This window comes from Mastigoproctus giganteus, chromosome 1, assembly GCF_048544385.1.
Source record: "Mastigoproctus giganteus isolate SK-2022 chromosome 1, ASM4854438v1, whole genome shotgun sequence".
Taxonomy (NCBI): Eukaryota; Metazoa; Arthropoda; class Arachnida; order Uropygi; family Thelyphonidae; genus Mastigoproctus; species Mastigoproctus giganteus.
In genome coordinates this window covers 67,634,288-67,661,853 of record NC_143575.1, presented here as the reverse complement: position 1 = coordinate 67,661,853, position 27,566 = coordinate 67,634,288, and the positions used below count along the sequence as shown (strand labels likewise).

The following is a 27,566-nucleotide window of genomic DNA, read 5'->3' as shown; positions in this document are numbered from 1 at the left end:
GACTGTTATTAGCCTCGTGGTCCTCCATTGAGATGGGGCATAATAGTCAGTCTATTTTGTTTATTTCATTTATTTTGTATCGTAGTTAGTTTCTGTCTCTATTATTCATGATATTTCATGCAATTCAGATCTGGTGCCCATCAGAGGGCATCCTTCGAGATACGTCCTGGCGGACCTAACCAGATGCGGTTATCCATCCCATGTACTAAACAGATGCTTGTTACAGGCACAAGAACTTACTTCCAACCCAAGACCTCTGAAGCAAGTCGGCATATCGTCCGCCTACATTCCGTACTATCCAGGAGTGTCAGGACGTATCTCGAAGATCCTGAGAAGTTACAACATCAAATGTGTGCAATTACCAGGTAGGAACCTACGTTCACTTGTCTCCAGTGTGAAGACCCCTGTCACACCTGTCTTACGCAGCAATGTAGTGTACCGTATCACCTGTAGGGCCTGTAACAGTTGCTACGTAGGTGAGACATCGAGACGTCTCCAGGATCGCCTCACGGAACACGACAGAGCAATCCGGCTTGCCGAAACTGACCAGTCCGTGCTTGCAGAACATTTTTGGGCTACCAACCACGATCTCAACCCCAAGCGCGACTTTGAGATAGTGGACCACGCGCGACACTTTCGCCACCACCTATGGCTAGAGTCACTAAACATAATAAACAACCCTAAGGCATTAAATCGCCAGAAAGGCATGCGTATACATCCCATCCTAGAGACAACCGTTTTATTGATGGATGATCACTGGCGTAAGGCAGCACACGTCCGTGCTACAACAATGACGCATGAGTAACGTGCCACACTTTGCTTGTAATGTATTCAAATTTGTCAGTTGATAAAGGGACACGTGTTCCGAAAGCTACTGAATTTGTACTTATATTTTATAACTGGGTATACTGTAAATATCTATTTGAAATTATTAAACTATGGACCCCAGTACTCCAGGCCCATTTGTCACTATTCGATCACTTTATGGCCATAATACCTACAACGATTGTGTGCAGTTACAAAAGTCCTTCCTCTCAATAGCCCGCAACAGGCAACATTTACGCTTCGCACACAGATGCAAAAGCAATCGAATTATACCTAAAGGGTTCCGATACAAAGCCCCGTTCCACAACTCTCATATGGATCGTGCCTGCTTTAACTTCAGCCTACGCACATTAAATTTGTGGATATCCCATCTCCACCGTGAAATCAGGAACGCTGACTACACCAAGTCCAGACTGTTACAACATCTACAAGGTAAGGTCTCGCCTATTGTATTTACAAACCTTATACATACCATCTGCCATCGGGCTAGTCAGACCTCGGATACCTACCGTTTACGCCAACAGCGCAAGTTCATAAACTTAAGCATAGAAGCTAACTCCTTAAAGGCGAACACTCGTTCAGACGACACGACTTCTTTCGTCTTGAATCTAAGTAACAAACAACTGTCCAACGAGCAGCTGAGTGTTTTATCAAACGGTATGAAATTCGCCGTTATACCATCGAAACCTCCCATCACACAGCTCGCTATGGGTATAGAAGCCAGTATTACCAACCTTCCCGAAGAAACTGCCAACGAGATCCGATTCAAGACTGCCGCAGTCCTCTGCAACACTCGAAAAATGTACTCAAACCTCAACCACCGCCAGCGTGCCGCCCTGTCATCTATAAGAAAAGACAACTCCATCGTTGTACTTCCTGCGGATAAAGGGCGCCGGACTGTTGTGCTGGACCGATCAGCCTACCGAGAGAAAGCCTTGGCCCTATTACTCGATCCTAACATATATGAACCTCTACCTGATCCTCCCGTTAAAGTCTTAAAACGTCTGGAAGCAAATGTTAATAAACTTGTCCACGCATGGCTTAAAGATAAGAAGATCCCGACCGCAACTCACCATCTTCTACGTGCTACTGGCTGCCAACTACCGCAATTCTACGGATTACCAAAGATCCATAAACCGGGTATTCCTCTCAGACCTATAGTGTCTTGCTGCAGTGCCCCAACGTATGAACTGTCCAAACACATCGCGAGCCTCCTCTCGCCTCTTATAGGTAATACATCTCACACCGTTAAAAACAGCAGTGAATTCATTAACATCATTAAGGACATTTCAATCCCTGATAACTCTGTCATGGCATCATTTGATGTGGTTTCTTTATTCACCTCGATTCCCGTCCAACAGGCCGTGCACTGCGCCAGAAGGCTCCTTGAGAGCGACTTAAGCCTCCAATCCAGGACGTCACTATCCACTGATGACATCTGTACCGCCCTCAACCTATGCCTCTCTAGCAGCATCTTCACCTTTGAAGACTCGCTCTACAAACAAGTACATGGCACTGCTATGGGTGCCCCTGTCAGTTCCGTAGTAGCTGACATCGCCATGGAAGATCTGGAGGAGCAGATACACCAGAACCCACCTACACCTATTACAATGTGGTGTAGATACGTCGACGATATTTTTACCATAATACCACGTGGTTCTGAAACGGTACTACTAGAACACCTCAACTCTCTATCCAATTTCATCAAGTTTACCGTAGAATCAGAGGTGGACGGTTCGCTCCCGTTTCTGGACGTGCTAGTGCATCGCGTAGGCCCACGTCTAGAGACCTCAGTATACCGCAAACCCATGTGGTGCGGTCAATTCACCAACTACAGGTCCGGCCACGCTCCAAGCCATCTCAATAGCACTGCCCGCACCCTGTTCTCCAGGGCCTGGAGCCATTCCAGCACCGACACAATTAGACGTAACGAGATCTCCCGTGTGAAGGCGGACCTAACCAGATGCGGTTATCCATCCCATGTACTAAACAGATGCTTGTTACAGGCACAAGAACTTACTTCCAACCCAAGACCTCCGAAGCAAGTCGGCACATCGTCCGCCTACATTCCGTACTATCCAGGAGTGTCAGGACGTATCTCGAAGATCCTGAGAAGTTACAACATCAAATGTGTGCAATTACCAGGTAGGAACCTACGTTCACTTGTCTCCAGTGTGAAGACCCCTGTCACACCTGTCTTACGCAGCAATGTAGTGTACCGTATCACCTGTAGGGCCTGTAACAGTTGCTACGTAGGTGAGACATCGAGACGTCTCCAGGATCGCCTCACGGAACACGACAGAGCAATCCGGCTTGCCGAAACTGACCAGTCCGTGCTTGCAGAACATTTTTGGGCTACCAACCACGATCTCGACCCCAAGCGCGACTTTGAGATAGTGGACCACGCGCGACACTTTCGCCACCACCTATGGCTAGAGTCACTAAACATAATAAACAACCCTAAGGCATTAAATCGCCAGAAAGGCATGCGTATACATCCCATCCTAGAGACAACCGTTTTATTGATGGATGATCACTGGCGTAAGGCAGCACACGTCCGTGCTACAACAATGACGCATGAGTAACGTGCCACACTTTGCTTGTAATGTATTCAAATTTGTCAGTTGATAAAGGGACACGTGTTCCGAAAGCTACTGAATTTGTACTTATATTTTATAACTGGGTATACTGTAAATATCTATTTGAAATTATTAAACTATGGACCCCAGTACTCCAGGCCCATTTGTCACTATTCTTATTTATTTAGTTTTCAAAATTTAATTGGTTACCCATATTTATTGTTCATTTAGATTTTCTAAATTATTTTGGAGCGATGCGTCTACAATACCTTAAGTTTTGGTTACCTTTCTTCCTCACCCTACTAGTTTGATTTTTTTGTTTAGTTTACCTATTTCGCTCTACTGGTTTGCTGTGCTCCTGGCTTAATTGTTATTTTAGTCTCATTTTAGTTTTATAAACAAGCAACATACAGAGGAATGTGCAATTATGCTGTCTCTGATGTTTGCCTTACTATTTTATTTTCTTCCATTAATTTTTCCTTTATTAGCTTTCGTTCATTAATTATTTTTATTAACTTTCATTTATTAATTATATTTATTATATGTATATTATATATATTACTCTGCAAGTTGGTACAAAATTCGAATCCAAATTTTTGTTTAAAATATGCCTTGTTTTTTTTATTTTAAGACATCTTAGTTGATTTATACAGTAAGATCTTGGTTATAGGCACTGTTCTAAAAGATTGGATATCTTATAACTTTTCCATTTCCTAAGATTACTAATCCCTGTAGTGTATTGGACTTTTATCCTCTTTTGGTGCCCCCACAATTTATATGTAATATTCACTTTGTGTGGAATGGCTGTGTAGATTTGCATACAGTTTTCTTCTACCTTTGACGCTGTTTGCACTTCTTTGACCCCAACTGTTTTAGTGTGGTGGGCCGATTCCTTAAGGTGGTGAAGAATTTCTTATCAGAACACTATTCAATTTTTTCGATGACTCATTTATTGGTATTACCCAGGGTAATGCCTAATGATCTACCTATTAAGAAATCTGATGTTTAATTCGCATGCAGATAATTTAGTTTTGTTGATTCAGTCTGCTGCTTACCCAGGATTCCGATTTCTCTGTTTAAATCTGGGATTCAGAAGTGTGTTCATAGCTCCATGACTTATTTTGGTAGTTGTTGGTTCAAAATTAACTCAAGTCAAGGTTTATGATTTTTAGTTTATCCAGTGCTTTGATGCCCCTGATGTATACTGACAAGCAAGAATGGCACAGTCACAATCCGTTAAATTTCTAAAAATTGTTTTAAGACTCCAAACTAACATTTAAACAGCATTTGGTCTTTATGAATACCAAATTATTGAGAGCTTATTGGAATTTTAAACCGATATGTGTGATGCTACAATTTGAACTATGGCAGCTCAATCTATCTTAAAAGATGTTCTTGTTTTTTTAGTGATGGATATCGAAACAGCTATTCAGGAAACTCAAGCTATCTGTGGTGTCTTCGAGAGTAATTCATCAGCAAAACCCCAGAAATCCATACAGCAATTTGGGATTTCCTTACTATGTGATCTGCTTCTTGTGCCTCTGCTACTACTTTCCCGTGACGTTTCCGGTTATGGTTTCCTATGCGATTCACATTCCTTTAGATGTTACCTACCTCCTCTAAACGTTTGTACCAATATTTTTGAGACACCCTGTATATATATGTGGAGTGCAACGTTCAGTCTTGCACAATTCAGTCAATTGTTCATTGTTTGATAAGTATTATATATTATATATAAATGATTAAATTAAAATTAATCACTTTCGCCATTTAAATGTACTGCTGAAATTACAGCAAATTTTTTTGTCCTATTGTTACTTGTTTTGCATGTAAAGAAAAAAAATCATAATTCATTTTAACGTTAGTATGAAGTTAATAATATAGACTGCATAACTATAAGAACTAACCTGTTCTTGATACTTATGTAATACTTTATCAATGACAGGGATTGATGGATTCTGAAGTCTCAGGAGATCTTGTTCAAGTTCCTTCAACTGGAAATAATCCAAATTTGTGACACGTAATAAATGCAAAATAATATATATATAAACAAATAACAGCGATAAACAATTTTTAATTCATTATGCATTAACCTGGATAAGAATAAGCACTTTATTCTGTGTTAAAAACTGGCTAAACATCTATAAAATACAGAAAAAAAGAACCCTTATGTATCTCCCCTGCCCCCATCTATGTAATCATACATAATTTTTTTTTTTTTTTTATGTACACCATGTCCTTGGTGGCATTTGTTCTTCAACTTTCTCTTCATACTGGTTTTTGGTTCATGGTTTTTGTTGTTCCATTTCCTGTCCAAAGAATGTTTTTTTTCATCCTGTGTTCATTGTTTGATAAGTATTATATATTAGTTTCTCCATTATCTATATAATCACATATAAATATGATTAAATTAAAATTAATCACTTTTGCCATTTAAATGTAATGCTGAAACTACAGCAAGTTTTTTTGTTCCATTGTTACTTGCATGCAAAGAAAAAAAAATAGACATTAATTAAAGACTGGAAATTTTTAATTTTCAGTCATTAATTTCCAACATATATTTCTCCTGTTCAGGGTGTGTCAAGAGATTGTATTATAACTATTATAATACATAAAAGAGATAAACAAAAACTATTATAAACATAAAATAGATAAATTTATTGTCTATTTTAATGAACTCTCTTTATTTAGTGGCTATCATGCTTTCCTTCATAAACCACAATAAACAGTTTTGTTGTTCCATTTCCAACGTTTGTTCAAAGGGTGTTATTTGGTCCAAGATTTATTTATTTTTACATATATAAATTCCATTTATTTACAAAAATAAATAAAAAACCCAAATACATAAAGAGACTATTGTCTGAAACCTCTTTACAATTCATTTTAAAGTATAAACATAAGTTTCTGCAATATTACTGAAAAGTCAAACTCTCTCTCTCTTCTATGTACACTTTTTTTTTATCCATAAGGGATAAAATCCATAATTTTTTATCCATAGACAACTTCAATTCTTGAATCATGTAGAATGATTCAAATTTTTTTTAACCCACTTGGTTTGGAAATTAGAGTTCGAGTAGTATGAAGACACTTTAGGGAAATTCCCTGCTGATAATCCACTAGATGGGAGCATGTCATCCATACTAGAAAGTAGTCTGATGAAATATTTGATTTCCAGGAGTAATTGGCTCAGGGAAGGTGCACTATTTTTAAATTATAACCAAATGGGTCTGAAGATATTGTATGGGGAACCTCATGGTTTGGGTCAGCTATTTAAAAATCCAAAATTCAATAATAATAATAACAACACAACAACTGGTACGAGAATAATTGATAAAAGGCCAGCTACATGCCTTATACATATTTATTGAGTGGATGAAAGATAAAAATATTAAATAAAGTTGCAACAAACATAAGGTTCTTGAAATTTGCATAGATTCAATCTGAGGTTCCACAACTGTATTCATTAAAGATTTACAAACTGAGAGAAAATGCTGTCTAAATGTCTACATTTAGAGGTCTAAATGACTCCAAGAAACTTTACCCTATCATACCTTCTAATTATTTTACTGTTATGGACAAAGCAAAGGAAAAATTTAAACAAAATTTTTTCCCTTGACACATTTTTTTTTCTTTTTCAGGATTAACAACTAAACTAAAAGTTGAAAAATTCTTGATTAATCTTCTCACAAGTACATATGTTGATTATGTTTTTTGAGGTCACTTCAATGTATATTTCAAATAATTGCCCGTTTAGGTATGAATTCTCTTAAAATTTGTCCAGTATGTACCATCTCTTATCCGTGTTTCTAACAGTAGGCACAGTTTTAATTGGTGGCAGCATGAAAACAGTTGAAATCAAAGGAGAACATTGTGCCTGTCATTCATTAGCGTATAATTTTAGATTACAAAAGCCAAAACTGAAGAAATTCTCAAAATTCAGATCCAGAAGTTGAAGATACATTAAAAAGATCTATCCCTGTGTGCGTGTGTGTGTGGTCTAAGCTAGATGGCATTCTTACTCTAGCTCAGATAACACACATAAGGGGACACAAATTTAAAATGGTTGGTTGCAGGGCAGCTATGTAGAAATACTGCCTTTTAACACTTCCATCTGGCATTGTAGAAGTGGATAGTTTGAATAAATTTAAGAAAGCATTAGACAAATTATTAGAGGGAATGGATAGGTAATATGTTTTTATTTTTTATTTTGATTGATGCTATATAAGTATGTTAAGTGTACACATTAGCAGCCAGGGTCTACCCCCACCCCCCACTGCAAAGTTGCCACCATAACAACATAACAACACACATATGCTTGCCAGCCTTGGCCTTATGCCTTTGCAGATGATAGAACAGCATATAAGGGGAACCCTTATATGCTGCTCTAGCATCTGCAAAGGCGACAAACTGTTACGAATTTTGGGTGACATCCCGATTTTCGGCTCTCTATAGAGGAATCCTGAAAGAACCCTAGGCAGGAAGCCATTTGTCCTGATTTATCACATAAAGTAAAATAAATAATATAAAATATAATAACAGATTGTACTAAAATTCATTAACTGGTATAATGTGAATGTGTATAGAAATTTTAAATAAAATAAATCTCCATTTGTCTTCAATGTTTATTTGTCTTAGATTCCTGGACACAAAACAAAATCCAAGCTTCTAATTGGTACACGCGCGTGTGTGTGTGTGTGCGGCCACATTGCAATATATGTGAAACAAGTTTGTTGGCATGTATAGATAATGCGGAGGTCTGGGGGGGGGTAGCCCGCGAGGGGAGGGGTTGAAAAAGCAGTTAGCCAGTAAGTTTACTCAAATGCATAGCAGCATAAGGTAGAAACGTGCACGCATTTTTGAATATAGTGATCGGTGTGCGTAATTTTTTGGGAGTTATTTATTTGTTTTATTATCATAAAATTTAAAAAAAGATCCTATTTAATTTAATTAATTATTTATTTGTTTTGAAGAAGCTGATATACAACATCAAAATATACTTAGACATGTTACTACACATTGGCTTTCTTTACATCTAGCAATCGAAAGACATTTAACCCCTTCATGGATTATTAAGAGATATCTCGTTTCCATAATTATAATCTGTAGTCCAAAATGATATATAAGAATCCAATTTTGAATGAAGGATAAATCCAAGGATATAAATAACTTGGTGATTTTGGATCCAATTGGATCTAAAATAAAAAAAAATAATAATAAAAAAAATTGTAAAAACGAAATAGAAAATAGTTCCACATTCACTCCTTGCCATCATAACCCCTTCATGGATTATACCGAGATATCTCGTCTTCAGTTTTAAAAGTTATTTGGAAATACAAGAAATATCTCAGGTTACAATAATACCCAAAGCAAACAATACCTCCAAACTAAGGACTGAAACATATTTTCTTGGGCATTTATCTGGCTAATTTTGCATTAGCCAGGTAAATCTCGAGATTTCTCAGGATTTTCTTACACCTGACTTTTGTTTTACTTATATTGTACAGCAATGTCAGAACAGTAGGCAAAATATAATTTTGCCTACTGTTCTGCCAGTAAGCAAAATATAATTTGCCATCCTAAATGCAGAATACTGAACCCACGATAATAATTCACAAAATCAATATTGAAAAATATTTCGGCACCCTCTTCAACTGCCGCCCTTAAGCGACGCTTACCTGGCCTGTCCACTTGTGGCAGCCGTGTGTCAGAATGTGTCTAATTCGCGATTACTGCTTGTGGCGGGTTCCACTTGATTTTTTAAATTTATTAATATAATGAGTAATGAAGAGTTTTTCTGTGCTTTTCTTTTAGCTTGAGCGCTAATTTATTAAAAAAAATCTGTATAATTTTCACACTTTCTGGCGTACACGAGATAACTCAGGATAGCACAAATGGGTTAATTTCTCCCATGTATTTTCTACGAAAAAATTAATAAAACACACAAAAAACTATACAATGAGTATCTGCATGATGAATACTTTTAATCTGTAAAATAAAAAAAGTCGATCTGTTACGGCACATTTTCCGGAAAAAAAAAAAAAAAAAAGTTCCAGGAAGGGGTTAAAGGGATTTCCTGCTTTGAAAATTTACTCTATGTCACTAGGAGAAAACTGTCCAATCGCTTTGCTAAAATATTTTTCAGAAATTGAAAAAAACAATGTTATCTAGCCTTCTTTTACAATGAAAGTGTTTCATGAAACAGTAATGTTACCAGAAAAGATACACATTCTAAGTTCTGAAATATCTGAGATACTTTCTAATTTAAAGAAAAAAACTGACACAAAGAATTGCCGACAAATTTATAGGTTTTGGAGCTTCAAATATTTTAAAATTATTGCCGATATCCGAGCAAACTTCTATTAAAAGTCAGTTAATAAGGTGGTACAAAAAAGGTTTTGGGTTCGGGTTCCATCTGATTTAACTGTAGTTTCTATTATATCTCCACTTGGAAACTTGTTGGCCACTATTCTGGAGACAACTCTTTAAGAGTCAGCATTTAGAAGAAGAAGAATTTACAGAAGTTCCCACCAAGTGGTCCTTGAGGTTATCACAGACATTCTCTCAGATAGGCCAGACAAGCTGTACTTGCTAAATGGGAGTCTAAAACGCTGATGGAACTGATATTCGGATGACATTCAAGTCAAGTGGACCCAATTTCAGTGAAGTCTGGACAGTCTGTGACAGCCAAATCCTCTGCTTCCACCTCCACGATGGTGGGACTGTTAGTAATCCTGGGTATATGCACAAGCACACTGGGTGACCACCCAGGTGTGAACCAACATAAGCAGGGGTCGAGGTGTGATGCCCACACCACATGGAGGAATGCAGCCCCTCTGTGTTACCGGGCAATACAAGGTGGTAGATGACTCTCATGAACCGGTGCAATACTATCACTTTGCTTACTGGAGGCTTGAAGTGGTGGAACCCATGTTTAGTCTCCAGAGCTAAGTTCCAGTCAACTCTTCCCCATCTTTTCCATCATGCAGTATGACAAATGACTTTTGAGGTTACAATGAACATCGTGGTGAGATCCAATCTTCTTCACATTTCGAGGGTACAGATCTAAAACGGTGTTCGCAGGCTTGTCACTGGTTAGTACACCGGACCGAACCTATTGATAACTCTTTAGGAGGCTTCCGGATCAGCTAGTGCAGGCCTTCTTAAACTATGGGTCGCGACCCCATTTGGGGTCGCGTAGCAAAATTCTGGGGTCGCGAGAGATTTTAATGTCAAATATTTAAATACACGATTTTATAACATCTAGATGTGTATTTGTGCAGAGTCACACTCACACACCTGCACACAAACAAAGGGAGGAATGCACGCGCACACGTGCAGCGAGACTATGATTCAATAATACTGATTGTAATGTGAACTAGTGTAGTATTGACGCTCTTCTAGTGTAGTCAATTGTCAGTGTTCCGCCGTAACGAGATCTTAGTTTTTTTTATTTATTCGGTAATTAATAAATCAATTATTATATGCAATATGTTATTTTTATATATTTATTGTATTTTAGGATCAAAATAATTTTTGGCCATGGATAAATGGCTGAACTTAAATAAGAATAGCAATGACGCAGATAATAATGCTACAAACTCTTCTCAGGCAGGACAAAATATTGAAAAACAGGCATCTTATGTGCGAAAAAGAAAATATGATGAGTCTTTTCTTCAATTTGGCTTTACATTTCAAAATTGTAAGGGTAATGAACAACCTCTTTGTTTGATCTGCAATGAATTATTGGCTCCAGAGAGTATGAAACCATCAAAATTAAAAAGACATCTTGAATCAAAGCATGTTTCGTATGTCAATAAACCAAAAGAATATTTTGAAAGACTGTATAAATCTTTAAATAAAGAAAAAAAATCCTTTGAAAAATTTATAACCGTTAGTGAAAAATGTTTATTAGCGTCATATGAAGTTTCATACTGTATTGCTAAAAATAAAAAGCCGTTCACCATTGCAGAAGATCTTGTATTACCTGCTGCTATTAAAATGGTAGAAATACTACATGGAAGTAAATATGGCGATGATATTCGAAAAATTCCTTCGTCGAACGACACTGTCTCGAATAGAATTTCTGATATTAACAAGGACCAATTAGTGCAACTTATTACAAGAATTAAAGAAAGCCCAAAATTTTCAATTCAGTTGGACGAAACAACTGATATTACTAAATTGGCTCAGTTGTTAGTATATGTCAGGTACGTTTATAAAGAAAGCGTGGAGGAAGAATTGTTATTTTGTTGTCCTATGGAAGACCATACTACAGGGAAAGACATATATTGTAAAGTTGACGAATTTTTAAAAACTGAAGGTTTAGAATGGAAAAATTGCTGTGGAATATGCACAGATGGTGCAAGAGCGATGACCGGCAAAAATTTTGGTTTTAAATCATTTTTTCAAGCTGCTCATTATGATCATATAACTTTTACTCACTGCCTTATTCACCGAGAGGCCCTTGCAGCAAAAAAAATTAGCACCAGAATTGAACGATGTGCTTCAGGATGCTGTTAAGATTATAAATTTTATTAAGAGCCATGCCCTTAACAGCCGCTTATTTTCAAATCTCTGTAAGGATACAGATTCCAACTACACAACTTTATTATTACATGCAGAAGTAAGATGGTTGTCAAGAGGTCAAAGTTTAAGAAGATTATTGCTATTAAAGGACGAGATCGAAATATTTATAACCGAACGAAAATGTGAACTTGCTGCTTTTTTTCAAAATGACTTATGGCTATCCAAGCTGTGTTATTTGTCAGATATTTTTGCGAAATTAAACGATCTCACCTTGTCTCTCCAAGGAAAAAATTGCGATATATTTACTTCGAATGATAAAATTGAAAGTTTTATCAAAAAGATCAACATTTGGAAAAGTAGGGTAGAAAAAAATTCGTTCGAAATGTTTTCCAGTGTCGACAATTTTATAATCGAGAAAATTCATTGTAAAACTTTTATTGCAAAAATTATTGTAGATCACTTAAAAGCGCTAGAAACACAGTTCCATACATATTTTATATTAAATATTGATTTCCAAAAAATAGTTTGGATTCAAAAGCCGTTTTGGATTGGCTTAAGTGAGATTGATCACCTGCCACTTAAAGCTCAAGAGGAATTTGCTGAGCTTTCGAGTGACTCAAACTTAAAACTACAATTTCAAAAAAAGTCCTTGACTGAATTCTGGATCGGAACTAGAACTGAATTTCCCACAATCGCTGATATGGCGTTAAATGTACTTCTGCCATTCAACACCACATATTTATGTGAAGTTACTTTCTCAGCTTTAACACATATTAAATCCCAGTATCGTTGAGCGCTAAAAAACGTTGAAGAGGTCTTACGTCCAGCAGTGACAAACATTCCACCAAGATTTAATTTGTTATGCAATAAAAAACAGGCACATCCACTCATTAAATTTTTTACTTTAATTTTAATTTAATACTTACCACTCAACGACTGCATTCGAATATATTCGAGCGAACTAAGACGGTCAGAATACCCTTTTATTTATGTTATTGCAAAAAATGCAATTTTGATGAAAAATAGGGCATATAATTTTTGTAACTATAATAAATACAATTTTACAATTTTTTGTGCAATTTTTAATTTTAGATTTTTGTATGTTTCAAAACGAATTCTAAAACTATATATTTTCATATGTATATTGTTACCTAATAAATAAATCATCAAAAAATATTAATTTATCTTTCTTTTATATTTATATGGGGTCGCCAAGAAACTCGCAATCATAAATGTGGTCGTGAATGAAAAAAGTTTAAGAAGCCCTGAGCTAGTGTATAAACTTGCTACCTCTACTCTGCGAGATATTGACTGGAGGTAGTCCGAGTAGTGTGTATGCAGGGGACATTGTCGAGGCCACGTTATTCAAGGATCTGGCTATATACCCAGATCCTTGAATATTCTTACCACGTGTATGCCATATCCAAAAATTTCATTACTTCATACATCATGTTCCCTCCCCCACCAACACACACACGATGGGAGAAATCCCAGGTGCCGTCTGACACGAACATACCAACACACACACACACTTTTTCTTACTATTGAGTACATCACTTGCTGTCTGCCAAACCCCATGCACTTTTTCTGACAGAATCTCAGTTATCGGTTGATTCAACTGCTGCTCATCTCAGTTGCCCAAATTATTCGGTGTATGATTCCTTTCGCCTCAAAGGTGGTACTTGTGCATATGTCGTTCTGATATTCCCTGTCAGAGGCTTGGTAATTTGGAATCTCCTCCGGCTTAAAATCTCTCTACCTCATTGTGTCAAATTCATCTGTTGTCTTTACCGTTCTCCCAACTCCACTAATCATTTGGAGCTCTTTGGCTTCCTCTCTTTGCAGCTTGACTTTCTTCAGTCCAACTTTCCTAACAGTGAGGTAATTTTCCTTGGTGATTTTAATATTCACAACTCCAGCTGGCTTCCATTTTCTAGTCACACCAACTCAGCTGGTCGAGATGCTGAGGCTTTTGCAATTACTAATGACCTTGCACAGATTGTTCATTTACCAACAAGGATACTGGCAATTCTAAACATACAGCCAACACGCTTGATCTTTTTCTCACAAACAACCCTTCTAAGTACACGGTCGAAGTGAGTGGTCCTTTAGGCACCACCTCAGATCACAACTTGGTGATTGTCTCTTCTCCAATGGAGCCTTTATCTCATGGCTATCCCCAACCTTGTATTGTTTGGCATTACAAGAATGCAAAATGGGATGACCTGCGAGATTTCTTTTCTTCGGTCGGATTACTGTTTCAAAACTTCTGATGTCAACGTTTGTTCAGATTGTGTCAGTGAAATTATTCTTGTAGGAACGCAATCTTTTATTCCACACTCCACTTTAAAATCTCATCCTTTATCTAAACCTTGGTTTTCCAATAAATGTGCTAAGAACAAAGGCTGTTAAAGAGAAGAACGTTCCATATTGTAATTGGCATGTTTCCAATTCTTCAGTTTCATTTTCTGCCTACACCAAAGCTCGCAACAATCGTAAAGCAATTATCAGTCAGTCCAAACTAGATTATGAACAGGCTAAGAGTAGAAAACTTGCTTTTTGCCCTAATGGTAGCTAAGCATTCTGGTCTCTTGCCAAAGCTATTGGCCACAACTTTTGCCCACCTCTGTCAAGACTAGATGGTTCTGTTGTCACTTCAGCCAAGGATAATTACCTGCTAGTATCCCATTTTTCTTCCAACTCATATATTAATGATCTTCATAAAACACCTCCCACCATTCCCAACACGCTTCATTCAATGCCTCCTGTGGTCTTCCGTCAAATGGATGTCAGAAGGATTTTGATGAATCTCAATACTAAGAAAGCTCCACGTTCTGATGGTATTTCTCCACTTGTTCTCAAAATCTATGCTCCTGAACTTATTCCTATCCTTTTTTTTCACTTTCTTATTCTAAAGGTGTTTTTCCTTCTGCTTGAGGTTTGCTCATATCCAGCAAGTTCCTAAAAAGGGTGACAAATCCCTCCCATCCAATTATCGTCCCGTTGCAATTACTTCTACTCTTTCTAAAGTAATGGAGAAATTAATTACCGCCAACTCTTAAACTACCTAGAAACCTAGGTATAGGGCAGTGGTCAAGCCACACCTAGAGTACTGTATACAGGTCTGGAGGCCTCATTTCAAGAAGGATGTAGAGCTGCTGGAACGAGTACAGAGAAGGGCAACAAGATTAGTGAATGGAACAAAGGGGTGCTCTTACGAAGAAAGGCTTAAGTTTTGCAAATTACAGTGTCTGGAGACTAGGCACCAGCGAGGTGATCTGATAGAGGTGTATAAAGCCTTGAATGGTTTAAGCATGCTCAATGCTGATGGGATTCTTCCTCTAGCTCAGAAAAATCACCTGAGAGGGCATAAATTCAAATTGAGGAAAGACAGATGTAGGATAGACGTGCGGAAATTTGCCTTTAGCCAGCGGGTGGTTGGTTGGTGGAACAGACTGCCATCCCTTGTGGTGGAGGTTGATAGCCTAAATAAGTTTAAGGCTCAGCTGGACAGGTATTTTGAACGAACAGAGGGGTGAAGTGGAAGTGGGTTTTTTTTTTTTTTTTTTGGCTGATGCTGCATAAGCTTGCTTTCTTGCATCAAATGCCTCTACTAATGCTAATGCTAACCTTCCGTCTGATCAATGATCACCAGTATGGATCAATGATCACCAGAATATCACCAGTGTCGATCCACTGGTGATATTCTGGCTTATGTTACCCATTTATGGACAAATGCAATGGAAAAGTTCGGTGAAACACAAGCAGTTGCCCTTGACATCTCAAAGGCTTTCAATCATGTTTGGCATAAAGGTCTTCTAAACAAGCTTCCATTTTATGGTTTGCCAACTGTTTTTTGTAATTGGTTATCCAGTTTTCTCTCTGATCGCTCACTGAGAGTGATGGTAGATGGCTCTCTGTCTTCTAACTTCTCCACTAATGCTGGTATCCCCTAAGGTTCAGTTCTTTCCCCCACTCTATTCCTCTTGTATATTAATGACCTTCTTCCATTGGCTGGAATTCCTATCCATAGTTTTGCCGATGATAGCACATTGCATTTCACTTTCCATTTTGAGAAACCTTGCCCTGCTCGATCAGCTTCAACTTCTCGAATATCCACTACCAATTCCTTAAATGCCGATCTCCAGGTAATTCTCCAGTGGGATAAAGACAACTTAGTTAACTTCAATTCTTCTAAAACTCAGTCTTGTCTTATATCACGCAAAAAAGGATTCTTCTGCTCCTTTTTTTTTTTTTTTTTTTTTTTTTTTTTTTTGATTTGGAAGTTGTTGGCGCATCGGCTTCTGTGGCCATATTGCACCTCCCAAGGTTTTTTTTGCAATACTTTGATCCAAGCCCGAGGCGGGAATCGAACCCGCGACCTTTGGGTTGCCGGGTAGGTACTTTGCCCACTCGGCTAGCCCGGTCGGCTCTTCTGCTCCTATGCTTATCTATGGTGACACTCCAAAGATAGGCATGGGCACAAGCACATTACAAATATTGCTTCCTGTGCATTCAAAAAACTTGGTTTTCTCTTTCATTCTCGGCGTTACTGTTCTTCCAAACAGCTGTTCACTCTGTACAAATCGCAAATCCGCCCTACCATGGAATATTATTCCCACAACTGGGGCGGTGCCCCCAAAACCTGTCTCAGGCTTCTAGATACCATTCAGAAGAGGCCAGTTAGGTTAATTAATGACTCCTCTCTAACAGTCTCTCCACTCGCTGTCTCATAGATGTACTCTTTCTGCTGCATGCCTTTTCTATAGATACTTCCATGGGCACTGTTCTTCTGAATTGGCTTCTATAATTCCCATTATCTCTCTCTTTCAAAACAGTCCAAACATGTGCCGCCACCAGCCAACATCCATTTATTGTTCAACTTCAAACTCACAGAACCTGTGAGGTGATCTGACTGAGGTGTATAAAGCCTTGAATGATTTGAGCATGCTCAATGCGGATGGGATTTTACCTCTTGCTCAGAATAATCGCCCGAGAGGGCATAAATTCAAATTGAGGAAAGACGGTTGTAGGGTAGATGTGCGGAAGTTTGCCTTTAGCCAGCAGATGGTTGATTGCTGAAACAAACTTCCATCTGTCATTATAGAAGTTGATATCTTAAATAGATTCAAGGCAGAACTTGACAAACATTTGGAGCGAATGGATGGGGGAAATAAGGGATTTTTTTTTTTTTTTTTTGGCTGATGCTATATAACTTGGTTTCTTGCATCATGTGCCTTTGCTAATGCTAATTATAACTTTCCAGACCACCTATTACAGCTTTACAATAACTGCTTACATAAGGGTGCATTCCGAAATGCATGGAATGAGGCAAATGCTCACCTTATTAAAGAATCCAGAAAAACCACCGAATAACCCAGTCATACAGCCCTATTACCAGTACTGGGCAAGGTACTGGAAAGACATGCTCTGCAAACTAGATACTCACTACTCCAGTGCAAGGCGCCTCCATAGCCAGGTGCGAAGGAGCAGCAGTGCATAGCACACGCTTCTTGATTAGACCGGGGTTCGAGCCCGTCACCACCAAATATGGAGGATGTGGAAAGGTCAGGGAATGACCACCGCATATTCCCGGAGCACTACGGCCTTAGTTGCTAATGCTCCTAAAAACCAAATAACAAACAAACAACAACTCCAGTGCAAACCTTGAATAAGGTCAGCAATTTGGCTTTAAACTATGAAGCTCAACAGAGGATGCAATGAACTGCCTCATTAAGGCTTCACAAAATGTTCAAGAAAAATACCAGTAACAATATCAATTGACATTGCTATAGCATTTGGCACCTTATGTTGGCCCAGCATACTCAGGAGACTGCACTAAACCGGAATCACTCAAAACCTTTATAACTGTAATAAGGCAGATTACAGTGAAAATCCACTACCAGAGTAACCCGTAGAGTAACTCAAGAATACCCCTAGGATTCAGTTCTGTGTCCTACTTTTTGGAACTTGGTCCTGGATGAATTCCTAGCAATGGATATTGGAAACGGAAAGCGCTGCCTTTACAGACGACTTTTCTTTGTTGTCAAAGTTGACATCAGAACTAGCTTGCAAAATCAGGCAAAACTATGCTCTAAATATCCCGCAAGCAAAAATCCATATGTTAAAAATCTCTGAAACTAAAATCAAATCTGTCTAATCAAAGGCCAGCTCAGGTAACCACAGATAAAAATTTCAGGATAAACAATAGCCCTGGTGACAGAACTCAAGTATTTGGGAGTCATCTTTGACAGAAAACTGACATTCTATTCACATCTACTGGATATTGCCAAAAAAGTGAGAAATTACACTGGAATGACAGGAAGAATCAGCTGTGACAACTGGGGCTTAAAGAGGAAGACACTTGCAATTATTTATAAGGCATTCTTCCTCACAGTCATTATACGGTGCAGGCGTATGGTTTTATAGGACTATCTTGGATAAAAATAAAAAGCTGGACCCTATATGAAGGTTGTTGTTGTTGTTTTGGTTTTTAGGAGCATTAGCAAACTAAGGCCATATTGCTCAGGGATATGCGGTGGTCATTCCCTGACCTTTCCGCATCTTCCGTATTTGGTGGTGACAGGCTCGAACCCCGGTATAATCAAGCATGTGATATGCACTACTGCTCCTTCCCACCTGGCTACGGAGGCGCCCATCCTATATGAAGGATTATTCTACTAACTAATACGAGGGTGTGTTGCAGGTCCTGGCAGGGGAAATGCCACTAGACCTAGAAGTAATAAAAAGAGGCCTCCATTATAGAATTAAGAGACAAATCCCAACTAACATCCTAAGGATTATAATAGATCTTAAGGCTGATGTCAAAAAAGAAAAAAATAAATAAATAAATAAATACCACCAAACTCTACCAGCAATGGCAGATCAGACGGGGAGGGTCAACTAAAGGGGAAGTCACTAGGCGGTTCCTGCCTCATGTAACCCTAGTTTCCCCCAAACCTATATGTCATCTACTTGCTTACAGAGCATGGTTCCTTAAGTTTAAAGTTATGCCAAATGGGTCTTACCCAGAATCTCAAATATACTTGTGGAGCCGATGAAGATTAAGCCCATGTCCTTTATGACAACGCCCCAATTACCACCCCCACAGATGTAGACTTATGGCTGAAACTTATGGCGACTTATGGCTGAAAGACTTATGTAGACTTATGGCTGAAAGATGTAGACTATGGTTAACAGGAGAGACTGCTTCTACAGGGATGGGATACACTTAAATAGAAAGGGTGCAAGAATATTTGCTGATGCTGTCGAGGCAGTGTTAGGTGGGTTGGAAAACTGCTAGTTGGGGGAGATACAAGGACTAATAGATTAACAGTAGCCACTGGCAGAGGTGGAAGTGATTCTTGCACTGCTTCTATTGAAATGAGCAGAAGCCTGAAAAACAAGATGCAGGATATTTCAGAGACTGCTGGGAGTCATTGCGGTACAAGTAAACACATGGGCTGTGTTAGGGTAGCTAAGAATAGAAACAGGTGAATGTATACTTGCGTGTACACCAATGCTAGGAGTTTGGTAAATAAATTTGATGAATTTCAGGTATTGCTCAAAACATCAAAGGCAGATATTGTTGGGATATCAGAGACGTGGTGTCACACAGATATAAGGAATGCAGAACTGGAATTTGGGGAATACAACGTCTACAGAAAGGATAGACAGGACAGGAGGGGAGGAGGGGTTATGCTATTAGTTAAGAAACACATAAAATCCAAGGAAGTGAAGCCGGTCGACATCGATGGACAGGGCAGTGTCGAGTCAGTTTGGTGTAACATAAGCATAGGGAAATCAAAATTGAGAGTAGGAGTGTGCTATAGGCCTAATGACTCTGATGAGTATAATAAGATACTGTACAGGGAAACAGAGTGGGCCAGTAAATCAGAGAGTCTTATAATGGGGATTTTAATTTCCCAGATATTGACTGGAATTTGTGGGTTGGTCACTCGCACACTAGCAAGGCTTTTGTGGATTTATTAGATGATTGTTTTCTACACCAGCATGTTTGGGAGGCAACTAGAGGGAGTAATACTCTTGATCTGATTATCAGTAGTGATTCTTCATGCATTAAGAATTTGCAGATAAAGGAACCACTAGGTGGCAGTGATCACAGTGTGCTGAAGTGGGATTTACTCAAGGAGGTAACTACCATCAGAGGTAAAGGAAAGGGATTTTGTTTTCGTAAAGGCGACTATGATGGTCTGAGACAGTATTTAATTTCTATACAGTGGGACCAACTGATGATGTTACTAACAGCAAACTCAAAATGGGAAGCATTCAAGGAACTAATCTTGGAAGCTACCAGGCTTTACATACCAACTAAGAAATATTGTTCAAGGTTTAGGCCTAAATGGTTGTCAGATGAACTAATGAGACATGTGGCAGAGAGGAAAAATGCTTGGTCTGTAACCAAGTCACAAAGGAGATTAGGCAGGCAAAGGCAGACTACAAAAAATCCTTGGCAAAGGATGCAAAGAAAAACAGAAAAAAGTTCTTTACCTATTTAAACTCAAGAAGGAAAGGGATGAATCAGATTGGTCCACTGGATATTGACGGTTCAACAGTTGAGGATCCTGCTCAGGTGGCTAACAATCTAAACAAGTATTTTGCATCTACATTCACACATGAGGAGTTATTCAGCAAGAGGAATGTCGTAGGTGAAGTAAACATTGGCAGTGAGCTAGATGATTTTCTAATAACTGAGAGGAAAGTGGAGGAGAAACATAAAAAAGGCACCAGGGGTGGATGGGATCTATCCAGTTATATTAAAGGAGGCAGCAAAGGCAGTAAGCAAACCCCTAGCCATAATTATGAGAGCTTCTTTGGACTCAGGGGAGGTACCCATAGACTGGAGATGTGCAAATGTAACCCCAATTCAAAAGGAGGATCAAAGGCTGACACAAGTAATTATAGACAAGTTAGTTTAACTTCTGTTCCAGGAAAATTAATGGAGGCACTGGTTAAAGAAGCACTGCAGGATCATCTAGACAAGAATTCAGTTATAGCTCAGACGCAGCATGGTTTTGTTAAGGGCAGGTCTTGCCTGACCAATTTGATTGGATACTATGATGTAGTCGCAAAAGAACTGGATGCAGGGAATAACTTTGATATTATATATTTGGATCTTAGAAAGGCTTTTGATACTGTTGCACATGGAAGACTGCTGCACAAATTGGAGCAGTGTGGCATTGGAGGCAAATTGCTGCTATGGATAAAGGGATGGTTGAGTGGCAGAAGACAGAGAGTGGTAATCAATGGACACTGCTCAACGTGGACTAATGTTATTAGTGGAGTTCCTCAGGGTTCAGTGTTGGGTCCGTTGTTGTTTTCTGGGGTTTCAGTAACCCCAGATCCAAGTTTGCAGATTATTATTATTATTTGGTTTTTAGGAGCATTAGCAACTAAGGCCATATTGCTCCGGGAATATGCGGTGGTCATTCCCTTGACCTTTCCGCATCCTCCGTATTTCGTGGTGACGGGCTCGAACCCCGGTCTAATCAAGAAGCGTGTGCTACACACTGCTGCTCCTTCCCACCTGGCTACGGAGGCGCCTAAGTTTGCAGATGATACAAAGGTTGGCAGGGTTGTTAAGGACACTACTGACGCTATGCTGCTGCAACAGGATCTGGAAAGGTAGAACAGATGGGCTGAGAGGTGGCAAATGAAGTTTAACATTGACAAATGTAAAGTACTACATATGGGAAACAGTAACCCCAGATCAACGTATCAACTCTGCGGTACTACACTGACAGTGGTGGAGAATGAAAAGGACTTGGGGGTAATTGTGCAGGCAGATATGAAGTTCTCTGAGCAGTGCAGACGAGCTGCAAGAGTAGCTCATGGTGTCTTGTCAATGATATACAGGAATTTTTCTAGCAGGGATAAGGAGGTGATTATTCCCTTGTATAAGGCAATGGTCAGGCCACACCTTGAGTACTGTATACAGGTCTGGAGGCCTCAATTCAAGAAGGATGTAGAGCTGCTGGAATGGGTACAGAGAAGGGCAACAAGATTAGTGAATGGAACAAAGGGTTGCTCTTACGAAGAAAGGCTTAAATTTTGCAAATTACAGAGTCTGGAGACTAGGCATCGGCGAGGTGATCTGATAGAGGTGTATAAGGCTTTGAATGGCTTGAGCATGCTCAATGCCGATGGGATTCTTCCTTTTGCTCAGAATAATCACCTGAGAGGGCATAAATTCAAATTGAGGAGGGACGGATGTCGGATAGATGTGCGGAAATTTGCCTTTGGCCAGTGGGTGATTGGTTGGTGGAACCGACTTCCATCACTTGTTGTTGAAGTTGACAGCCTAAACAAATTTAAGGCTCAACTGGACAGGTATTTCGAACAAACAGAGGGGTTAAATGGGAGTGGTGTGTTTTTTTTTGTTTTTTTTTGGCTGATGCTGAATAAGCTTGCTTTCTTGCATCATATGCCTCTACTAATGCTAATGCTAATGCTAAACTGGACCCCTAAATCGCAGAGATGAGCAACTACTCATCTCTGGTAACATGCATTACATGGCCTTCTCTGAATTTGCTCAAAAAGCTTTTGAGAAGCAACCAAGCTATAATACAGATTGTGACCCCCCCCCCCCCAATTAAACTGACATTCCTATCTAATTGTGACTTTTACTGATAGGGACAAACCCGAATGTGACTGGCTTGTTAGAATATTTCTCTCACCCAGCAAAAATGTTCATGTTAGAAACTGTTTGACCTTTATGCATAACTTCATGTGTGTATTTTCATAATTAATTCAGGTGTTAAAATTAACCATATAAATGTTACGGGTTCATAGTGCTTAGTTCAAGTGCTATTATTATGCTTATTTTTGAGAGCACGATTATATGTATTATGTGAATATTAATTGTTTGTATAATTATGTGTGCATGATTTGTATAATTATGTGTGCAATTTTGCTTGATTGAGTCTCTCTGTCATATCATCATTGCTAGATGTGATGGAGAACTCTAGTCTGTATTTCTGCATCTTGGTTTATGTATGAGTAGTGATTGAAAATGTGTATGCCAGTGTGTGTGTGCTTGCTTGTAGCTCTCACTCACATCCATGTTGCTGCACTTGACTGATACGGACTTGTCAAAATATATCCCTTCCCCCAATGTGTTGAAACAAATGCATGTTTTAATTAAAAGTAAATACTGTGGATTAAATATAAAAATGAATCATGTAAACAAAGTAATACCTGTGATAGTCTAAGTATACATGTATGCATGGGTGATTGACTGTCTATCTGTTATTATATGTGTTTGAGAAAGTATAGGTATGGGAGACAATGTTTGCTTTTGTGTGTGTGTGTGTGTGAGATTGTGCATATATCTGTATAAGTAAGTAATTATAAATATTGTTATTATTTCATATGTGTATCTCTATTCATGTGCTGGGTGAAAAATATGTCTGTTCAAACTGCAAGGAAAAAAGTGTTCCTATTGAGGGTACCATAGTGAGTGAAAAGGATGGCTGAATGTGAATGTCCTATACACCCAGGCCTCGCATAACGCGAGTTCAATTAACGTGTTTTTCAGTTACTGCTATTAGAAAAAAGTATACCACTTTTCATGATGCAAATTTCCAGTAAACGCGATTTTTTTTTTTTATGCGCTAGTTGAAAAAGATCTGAATCGCGCGTTGAATGGGCAATAAACAAACGTTTGCCTGCTACTCACCTCAGTGTGTTCCATCAACCATCAGAAGAAGACGTGTTACTTGTTTGTCTCCCGCTAATAAAGTCAATGCAGACTTGCATTTAAAAATTCAAATTTTTAAATGAGCCAGATGAAAATGTTACCGCGAAGGAGATAACAGTAAAAGAACTAGATGAAATCTTTCGTATCGCAGAGAACCTCAAAAAAAAAAGGTTTGAGGTTCTCTGCGATATTTATTTCGGCAGGGCCCAGAGAAGATTGTTGTCGGCTATCAGAAATTGATTGATGAAAAGAGGAAGTCAACACTGTTCAAATATTTCCGCAAACAGTCATTTTTTCATTGTGTATTTTATGTCCGAGGTTCCCAAACTTTCTCGGTTCATGGTGCCCTTAGTGTCTCAGTAATTTTTTCAAGGCGCACCCAGACCAAAAGAAATACCTAACAATTCCGTTTAGTAATTAGGTCCAAACAACTTAATAAGAAATGCTGAAACTGTGAACTACCTCTCGAGCTAGTAGTTTGCACGGTGTCCAACAGATGTCGAGTATCGTTATGTTTCCCTCGAAAATTTAAAATATTCTGCGGCGCACAGTTTGGGAACCACTGTTTTATGCAATAAACATTTAATTCCATAATTATTTTCATTATCTTTTACATTGTATACAGTTAAAAAGTTATTTGAAAGGCATTTTTAAAATTCTTTATGGACATCCCAGAAGGTCAAGGAACAATTATAATTTTTCCTATTGATTATTATATTCGATTAACGCGTTTCCGTTTTGCGCGATGCGCTCGTGGTACGAATTAATCGCGTTAATCGAGGCCAGCCTGTATACGTAGACTGTTGTACCCTGAATATGTATATAAAAAATTAAAAAAAATAATATACTTGTAGGTTGAGTTTGCACATAAGTGAATGTCAGGTCATTTGTGTAAACTAAGCAGGACTGAGTGAATATTTGTGAATAGTACATTATATCGCAGTAGTTCTTCTCAGGTGTACTAGGTACCTGAAAGGAAACTTGATTGAAGAGTTTAAGGCTTTAAATGGATTAAGTACACTAAATGCTGATGGCACTCTTACTCATTCACTGAAAATATATAATTTCTCAGACAATGAGCATAAGGGGACATAAATTTAAATTGAAAAATAATGGTTGCAGGCTTGATGTGTGAAAAATTGCTTTCAGCCAGAGTAAAATGATCGTTGGAATAAATTGCTGTATCTGGCATTCTGGAGGTGGGTAGTTTGAATAAATTTAAGGATTGAACAATTTATTAGTGTGGATGGACAAATTAAGTGGGCAAATTTTTTTATTTTTTATTTTTGGCTGGTGCTGTATAAGCTTCCTTCCTTCCTTGCTCAACATACATGTCTGGATGCTCATTTGCTAATACTAAATGACATCAAGCATCTGGAAAAAAAGTCGAAAGATTAGATGGTGTGCTTGGTGAGATTGACAAAAGAATATGAGGAAAGACTTAGAATACGGTGAGCGACAGAGCTTGCTAACTAGGTATTTTAGTGGGGATCTCAATGAGGCTACAAGGATTTGAGAGGGAATTCAAAAATGAAGATGAAATTTTCTGGGTTAAATATGATACTAGCATTAGGGGCCAAAAATTCAAATTATTTGGGAAGAGATTCAGACTGGATTAGAGGAAGGTTGCTTTTGGCCAGTGAGTTGTTAATAATTGAAAGAGGTTACAACCATGGATATGCAATGCAAGTCTGACAACTTGGAGAAATTCAAAGGTGGAATTTTATTTTGGATGGCTTTTCTTTTCCCAGTTGGGATTCATGTGAGGATTTGATGGATGTGCCTTCCATCATCCATACAGATAGCATGTCCAGCCCATTTTAACTTTCTTTGCTTTATGATTGTGGTGCATTTTTCATCCTGCACACACATGGAAATACCAGAATAGGTTTAAATTATTACTATTGTGGATTATTGTGGACACAGAGGACAGAATAAATAATGACAAGTTTAATATTAATTGAAAAATAATTAAAATCATTAGAAAATTAAAAATCAATAGAGCATGTGAACATCACATGCTCTAATACCTCGGTCAACAGGAGCAATGGATGTCGTGTCCACCCTATCACTGAAGCAACCATTTTTATAAATGACAAATGTTGGCAACATTCACATGCATCACAGCCACAGGCTTCAACATCCAACAATTAACCACACATCATGCAGTTCATATACATGACTGGCAGTACACGCCCTCATGTTCCACACTCTTAACTATCAGTTTGACTGATGGTTAGCAAACTAACCAAAAGCTTTTATATGTATCTAATTTAATATATGTATGTTTTCCAATTAATATTAAACTTGTCATTATTTATTCTGTCTCCATTTCACTCTGTGTCCGCAATAATCCACAATAGTAATAATGAATCCAGAGTGCACAGGTCTCTTTAATCATGTTTACATTATTGTGTGTGCCACAATTATTTAATACTTATTTACTTACTCCATGGTGCTTGGGCTGCAAGGGTCCTTGACAGCTGAATTCTAGAAATCTCTATTATGTGCAAGCTCTCTCCAGTTCACCTCTCCTCTGAAAACTACACTAATATCTTTCTTTATATCATCCTTCTATCTCAGGGTTGTTTGCCATCTTTCCTTTTCCCAGTTGGGATTCGCGTGAGGATTTGATGGATGTGTCTTCTGTCATCTATACGGATAGCATGTCCAATTCACCTTAATTTTCTTTCCTTTATGATCTGAATTATACTTTCACTTCTATATTTCTCCTTTAGTTCATTGTTATGTAGCCTTCTCCATTCTATAGTGATTTCATCTCGTTTTTGTCCAAAGATTGTTTTTGAATTTTATTTTGGAATGATTGTAATCTTTGGAATGATTGTGTTCTCTGACTTTTTGGAAGCGGCCACATTTCACATCCATAGGTTACAGCAGGTAGTATCATTGCTCTATATATCTTTATTTTCAAATTACCAGATACTTGTTTTAAGGTCAGAATTTTTTGAACTGCATAAAAGCATATATTTACACTCTAAATCCTAGAATTAATTCTTCTGCGATATCATACACTCATTCAGAATGCTACTCAAGTACTTGAAGCTTGACACTTGCTCGACTGTTTGATTTCCAATGTTGAGGTTGGGGTCATCATTATTCTTATTTCTACTAAGTTTAAGGTATTTTGTTTTGTTGTTGTTTATTTTTAGGCCAATGAGATTAGCTTTTTTTCCCCAGCACTATTAAATGAGAGATGAGGTCCTGTAAATCATCACTGACCAAGCATATGTCATCTGCAAAGGCCTGGTGTAGTCCATTCAGGTGTACTCCTTTCCTTGTCTCTTCAACTTTTCTTATTACTCTTTCCAAAGCAAAATTAAAGAGCAGGGGTGAAAGTGCATCACACTGTTTTAATCCTGCTGTGATTTCAAAGGGGTTTGATATTTCATTTTGTATTTTGACTTTATCGATTTTGTCATGTATATTCCAAAAAACTCCAATCTCTTCTTATACTATCATACACCTTACTGAAATCAATAAATAACCCCAGGGGCTTACATTTGGTGAGTATGGGTTTGGCATACCCAGGGTCCTGAGTTGGATATCATTCTTCTCTTTCTTGGTGATTCTCTTCAACTTCTCTCTCTCTCTCTGGGTAACTCGGGAAATTTTTTTTTTTTTTTTTTTTTTTTGGCTGGTGCAGCATAAGCCTCATGCTTCCTTGCACCATGTAGCTAATAATAATAATAAAATAATAAACAGCATGTGTGCATCCCAGTCATATTCATATTTTTTCTCCATGAGTTGTCTCACTGTAAAGATTTTATCAGTTGTGGAGTGGTTTTTCTTAAAGCTACATTGGTAGTCCCCTATTGTTTCCTTTGTGTAGTAAAATAGCCTCTATAGTATGATGTTTGATAGGATTTTATATGCAGTGTTTAAAAGAAAAATCCCTC

At 38.2% G+C, this 27,566-nt stretch overlaps 1 protein-coding gene across 1 annotated transcript in view; it reads right to left on the bottom strand.

The window, feature by feature from the left end:
* The window catches only part of Hibch (3-hydroxyisobutyryl-CoA hydrolase), a 366,114-nt gene that overhangs the window by 46,637 nt on the left and 291,911 nt on the right, over window positions 1-27,566 (bottom strand). The window contains exon 9 of the mRNA XM_090380451.1: window positions 5,312-5,398. Within this exon, the coding sequence (XP_090236577.1) occupies window positions 5,312-5,398 (87 nt within the window). The remainder of the gene's footprint in view (window positions 1-5,311; window positions 5,399-27,566) is intronic.